The sequence below is a fragment of the Myotis lucifugus genome, unplaced genomic scaffold, assembly GCF_000147115.1.
Source record: "Myotis lucifugus unplaced genomic scaffold, Myoluc2.0 scaffold_14, whole genome shotgun sequence".
NCBI classification, from domain to species: domain Eukaryota; kingdom Metazoa; phylum Chordata; class Mammalia; order Chiroptera; family Vespertilionidae; genus Myotis; species Myotis lucifugus.
In genome coordinates this window covers 8,170,603-8,176,905 of record NW_005871062.1, presented here as the reverse complement: position 1 = coordinate 8,176,905, position 6,303 = coordinate 8,170,603, and the positions used below count along the sequence as shown (strand labels likewise).

The 6,303-nt window shown below is 45.1% G+C and overlaps 1 protein-coding gene across 1 annotated transcript; it reads right to left on the bottom strand.

The window, feature by feature from the left end:
- Positions 1-1,704: 1,704 nt before the first annotated feature.
- Positions 1,705-3,078, bottom strand: LOC111825104 (tripartite motif-containing protein 60-like). Its single transcript, XM_023750499.1, has one exon. The coding sequence runs from the start codon at positions 3,076-3,078 to the stop codon at positions 1,705-1,707; it is 1,374 nt and encodes a 457-aa protein (XP_023606267.1).
- Between the last annotated feature and the right edge of the window lie 3,225 nt (positions 3,079-6,303).

Genomic DNA, 6,303 nt, shown 5'->3' with positions numbered 1-6,303 from the left:
TTTCTGTCAGTGTATGCTTAATTTCTAGTTGGTCCTTTTTCATATCCTCGAGGGTCTCACTAGATTTATTGAGGGTCTCACTAAATTTATTATTGGTTTCTAGGAAATTCTTGAACAACCTTATAACTATGGTTTTCATCTCTATATCCAGTAGTTTGCTTTCCACCATTTCTGTAATTTGTAACCTGTTTCTTTGTCTCTGCATTTTGGCTGCTTCCCTGTGTTGATAGAGGGGCGTTCTGTGCTAGGTGTCCTATAGGGCCCAGTGGCTCAGCCTCCCCAATTACCTGAAGTGAACACTCTTGGTTCACCCCTTTGTAGGCATTGTGTACAGTCTTGTTGTGGTTAAGCCTTGATTGTTGTTGGTATCACTGGGAGGAACTGACCTCCAGTCCAACTGGCTGTGAGAATCAGCTGTGGTTATGGTGGGAGAACTTCTGTGCTGGAAACACCCTTCTGGGGCAAGACTTGCTTCAGTGGAGCTTTGGTGCTCACTGAGTCTGTCCCCTGAGTGTGTTTCTTATGGATCTGAGGAGTTATAATCTGTATGGTCCCACTCTGACCACTGGGTACACTGGCTCTTGGATCTCTGAGGAGGTACTAATTTAGCCTCTGCCTGAGGCTACCCTGCAGGAGCTATGGAAAGATCTGCAGATTCCTCTTCTTTGTTTGGGGTTTGGAAGTGCCCAGATGAGGCCCAGCTGTAAAGAAATGCTGTGGGGCCTTGGGCCTTCTTTTGGATGTCCTGGGTCTCTGTGACCCAGGTGCAGTTAGTTAGGTAATGTTGGATTGCAAAGGGCCAGGTCATTCATATGCAAAAGCCTCTGTGCACAGGTTGAGTGGGCAGGGTCTCAGGGAATCAACAGGATGGAGCAAAGAGCTAAGGCTGATCCTTAGCCCTGCCCAAAGAGGCCCTTGATGTCCTGGCCCTTCTGGCCACAGCTGTCTTTAAGGGGCTCCCCTTATTGGGAGGAGGATGGCATCTCCTGGTCCCTCCAGAGCAGGGGTCCTCAAACTATGGCCCGCGGGCCACATGTAAATACAAATATTGTATTTGTTTCCGTTTTGTTTTTTTACTTCAAAATAAGATATGTGCAGTGTGCATAGGAATTTGTTCATAGTTTTCTTTACAACTATAGTGCGGCCCTCCAACGGTCTGAGGGACAGTGAAATGGACCCCTGTTTAAAAAGTTTGAGGACCCCTGCTCCAGAATGTCCCGGGGAGAAGCTGGCGGGCCATACAGGGCATGGGCATTGGGTCCCTGGTCTCAGTGTCCCACGGTAATCACTGCAAGAACCTCTGAGAGAAAGTTGCCCTCGAGTTCCGCCCAATGCCAGACAGTCCAGTTTCTCCCCGTATGAGTCTGCGTCCCCAGAGACTCGCCCAGAACTGGAGTTCAGAGCAGTTGGGAGCTTGTGTCTCCCTCCCAATTAAAAAAGACAACCACATCCTCGGTTACCAGCCCTTTCCTTGTGCTCCTCGTATTTCGGAGCCACATGTGTAAACTGGCTGCCATGTTACCAACAAATGAAGACATAGGCAGGCACTCAAAGGGTGGGGAAGGGAACAAAATCTTGAGCAAGTTATTTATTATTATTATTATTATTTTATTATTTTTATTATTTGGACTTGGGCCTTTTATTACAAGCACTCTCTATTAACAGGAAGAGTAGAACACATCAAACAGATTGCACGGTGGTTCATCATTCATCTTTGACTATACGCATTATAAGTGATTTTGTAAAAAGTCCTATGCAGAAATAGGGAATCAGTTTTTCTGTAAACCTTTCACTGAAAGTATGCAAATGTGATCTATTTCTCAAATTATAAAATGAAACTTCTCCCAACTCAAAGTCCAGAAAAATGCCTATCCGTTCCCAGTTGCCCGAATCCGATGTGACAGATGTATTTGCCCAGAGATGAAACTGCCAGCAGCCATTTCTTGGGGATGGTGGCATAGGAGGATTCCTGGGGAAAGATTCCTTACACACGCCTAAGGACCATGCCCCTGTGCCTCTCACTTCTACCTGCCAAAAATGCCTGCCAGCATCAAATCCCTCAGAACTCAAGACAGCTGGGTAAGAAGTGCGTCCCTGAAGATTATGAAGACCAAATGCTGTGCTATAGGTCACACTTTTTCTATCTCTTGAGATCATGAGTGCTGGATGGGCTGTTTCAGGATCCAGTGTCAAATCTACCTGAAATGTGTGGATCATTTTATGCAGGCCCAAGTAATGTGGGGGAAGAGAGCAAGTGTCTTCCTTTAATTCATATAAATAGGTGGCCGGGGGCTCTAGGTTATCGTACTCGTCGTGGATACTTTCAATGCCAGTGAGTAAATCCATGTCTGTCTGCAAACCCTTACTGATAATATCTCTAAGCAGACTGTTTAACATGGTGCAGTAGTTTGATATTTGGTTTTTCTCTTCCTTTAATTTCTCTTCAACATCTGTTTTTTCATTTAGCAAACTGGTAAGCATTGCGTTCTGTTCCTTTTCCAAAAAACTTTTAAGCTGTTGAACTTCAGAATACAATTCATCCTTTTCATTTTCTATCCTCTCTTTCACTTCCAAACATTTGGACACTTGCCTTTCTGACCGATTTTCAGTATCTTTCATCTGCTCGCTCAAGGACTCAATATAGCTCTTGAGCTTCCTCCTGTGGGTAGCTGCAGCTTCTTCAAGGGGCATCAGGGGGTGATCCCCGTGATCAGAGGAGACCCTGCACTGGGCACACAGCAGCTCCAGGTCCTTCTCACAGAACAGGGCCAGACCCTCACGGTGCTTCTGACACAGGGGTTCCTCTTGCCTTTGGCTCTTTGCCCTCATGCGGGGAATCTGCTGAACAATCTCAGTCATGTGACATAATTGGGTGTTCCTCTTCAGGCTCCTGTCAGGGCAGTGGTGGAGGCAGACAGGACAGGGAAAGGTGCCCTGTAGATGGCCCCAGTGCTGGTGGATGCAGGAGGAACAGAAGTTGTGCCCACACTCAGTGGTCACTGGGTCTCCCAGGTAATCCAGGCAGATGGGACAGCTGACCTCTTCCTGGAGCTTGGCCAGGGCAGCTGCGAAGGCCATTGTGCAGAGGGGGTGTCTGTTCCCAGACCGTCTCTTCAGTCAGTGTGATCCTCCAGGAGTGAAGAAAAGTGAGATGCTGAGGTCTGCTCAGGCCTCGCTCCCTGTGGAAGACATTAGGAGTTTCCAAGAAGAGTTCCAGACACCAGCTGTAGTGCAGTCTTTTTGTCGCCCTCTCCTGTATTTAACACCACTTTGCATGAGGGATTTCGAGTGCTCCTGGTCCAAAACCAAGCACAATCCAAGTCATATGTGGTTTCTGGGGTCTGCTCCTTTGAGTGAGTCCCTGAAGTGTGTCTCCAAGAAGAGTCTCTGAAGCCAGTCTCCTACCCCTTAAATGCTTAGCAATGTGACCCTGGCCTATATATACCACTAGGAGGGTGAATCTCTTTAAGACCTCACCCACCAAAGCTCCTCCTTGGAGGTGGGACTTGTGGGCAAGGGTGGTAATAGGAGGATCTTTAGAAGTCTGGTTGATGGGATCTCCTCTTATTCCTGAAAGCTAGGAGGGACTAACCTTGTTAACATGCATAATCTAATTTGCACCTTTATAATCCTCCCTTGAATACCTCAACACCCTTTAATCCCATTTGGCTGAGGAGCAAACTAAAATGAAAAGTAAAATCTTGCCCTAGCTTAGCCAATAGAGCATCAGCCTGCAGACTGGAGGGCTCTAGGTTTGATTCAGGTCAAGGGCACATACCCGGTTGCAGACTCAATCACCAGTGCAGGAGGCAGCTGATCAATGATTCTGTCTCATGGATGTGTCGAACTCCCTCTTACTTCCTCTCTGAAATACAAATATATTAAAATACTAATAAAGGTAAAAATCTTTGCTTCCTTTCCAACTTGGGCCTGGCATAGTGGCTACCACATAGAAGGGTGGAGAGAAGAAGGGCCTTTCTGCCATCAAGGAGGTAGTGACCGAGAACATACCATCAACATCACAAGCACATCTAAAGAGTGGGTTTCAAGGGCCCCGGTGAGGTTGAGACAGCCTCCGTGAGGTTGAGATGACACCCATGAGGTTGAGATGGCCCCTGCAATGCTGTGATGGCCCCTGGGAAGCCGAGAAAAATACCACATGATCTCACTCATTCATGGATAAGAAAGACTACTACAAACTGATGAACAAAAATAGATACAAAGGCAGAGCAGCATTGAACACACTGTCAAACTACAGTGGGAACCCTGGGGAGGGTTGGTGGGGGGAGTAAGAGATCTACCGAAGGACCCGTATGCATGCATACAAGAACAACCAATGGTCAACAGACACTGGGGAGTAGACGAGACTGGGGGAAAGTCAAGTGGTGGGGCGGGAGGGGAGTGGGGAGGAGATATGTGTAATACTCTTTGTAATACTTTCAGAAATAAAATTAAATTAAATTTTAAATTAAATTAAAAATGTAAAAAATTTATATAGAGTGGGTTTCAAGCAATACATGAAATGTATCTTCATGTGAGTATGAAACACAAGAATAAAACCTTTGGATATATTTTTTGTAAATAGCAGATTGTAGGCAGCATTTGATATCTTGCTTCCCAGCAATGATTATCATTTTGGACTCAAACAAATGCTTATTAATGATTTAATTTTTTTAAGAAATTATTTTATTAGTTAAGGTATAACAAATGTGTCCTTATCCCCCGCCATTAACCCCATCCTCTCCCTCCCCCACTCATGCTCTCATCCCCCTGTTGTCCATGTCCATTGGTTTGGCCCCATATTATTACTGAATCTGCTTAAACTCTTGTCTGGTTTGTGCTTCCTTCCACCGGTTAACTCGGTGGAGGCTACTATTGTACAGAAGGTCTGATGCCTTTTGGCTCCTGTATGACCCTCTGCATCGCAATTCAAAAAATTTAAATTATAAAGAGCATAACTGAGTTTGTTTTGAGGTGACACATAATATCCGTCTCCCACTTTTGTTTTAGTAATTGCATTTTAAGAGTATGATTGGCTCTTTCCACTATTGAGTGACATCCATTTGCCAGATTTGATTAGGTTTAAGTCCTCAGGGATTTACCCCTAATGCTGGCACAGGAAGGTGGATAACACACTGAAGGCATTGCTTGACAACTTGGCGAGCCTGCCCTCAGGAAATATGGAGTTCCTTGCGCAAGGCAGAGGCATTTTGATGATGTAGGCCCACAGTGGTCGTCAAACTCATTAGTCAACAGAGCCAAATATCAACAGTACGACAACTGAAATTTATTTTGAGAGCCAAATTTTTTAAACTTAAACTATATAGGTAGGTACATTTTTATTAACTTAATTAGGGTACTCCTAAGGCTTAGGAAGAGCCACACTCAAGGGGCCAAAGAGCCGCATGTGGCTCACAAGCTGCAGTTTGCCGACCACAGATGTAGGGCATGCGAGGCCTGTGCCATGGAAAATGGAGTGACCTCCTCTACTGAGGCAACGAGGCAATCTACTTCCTCATTACCTGCAGCCAAGGGACCTCGAAGGCCAGAATGGGATCTAATATGGCCAATAAAACGTGGAAATTACCGTTCTCAAACAACCTTTTAAAGACTGAAAAATAAATAAAAGAGTTCCTCCGAATTAGGGTGCCCTATCGTTGCTATTTCATTAATTTTGGCCATACTCACCACATAAGCACTACCACTGTAGGTTGATGGGCTCCGCAGCAAAATCTGTCAAGGCATAAATAAGAGCTTGTATTTCTACCCGTTGTGCTGAAATATAAGGGGTTTGAGAAACTTTTGCTCCCCTGCTGCAGTAGATCCAGCCTTTCCAGAACTGGATCCATCTATAAAAATAGTTAATGCCTGAGGTATAACATCTTTTTTAATGTGGCAGCTAATACCATTCCCTGAATGTAGGCTGGTCTAATATTAGCACAAACACAGATAAAATGCTTCCATAATAAATAATCTCTAGGTGAGAGACAAGCCTCTGCGACAATATTAACTTGGGTTGCGGGTGAATTTCCCGCCAAAATATAAGATGGCACGTTAAAATGCCTATATCTTTTGAAGTATGGGTTCGATTGAAATGAAATATTTGGTAATACGCAGTTACAATCGGAGTTACACGTTTCCCGCACTCCACCGCAAATCTATATGAACCGAGTTTAAGACGGCTCCCACGGAGTACGCGCAATTCACGCGAGCCGACTTAACTCGTTTCCCGCAACCCAAGTGTTAAGGCTCTGGTAACCTTCCACTATTAGTTCCCCTGAACTTTAGTTGACCTAGGGTGTG

Excerpts from the sequence above, each read along its gene's own strand:
- LOC111825104 (XM_023750499.1), bottom strand. The coding sequence starts at position 3,078 with ATGGCCTTCGCAGCTGCCCTGGCCAAGCTCCAGGAAGAGGTCAGCTGT.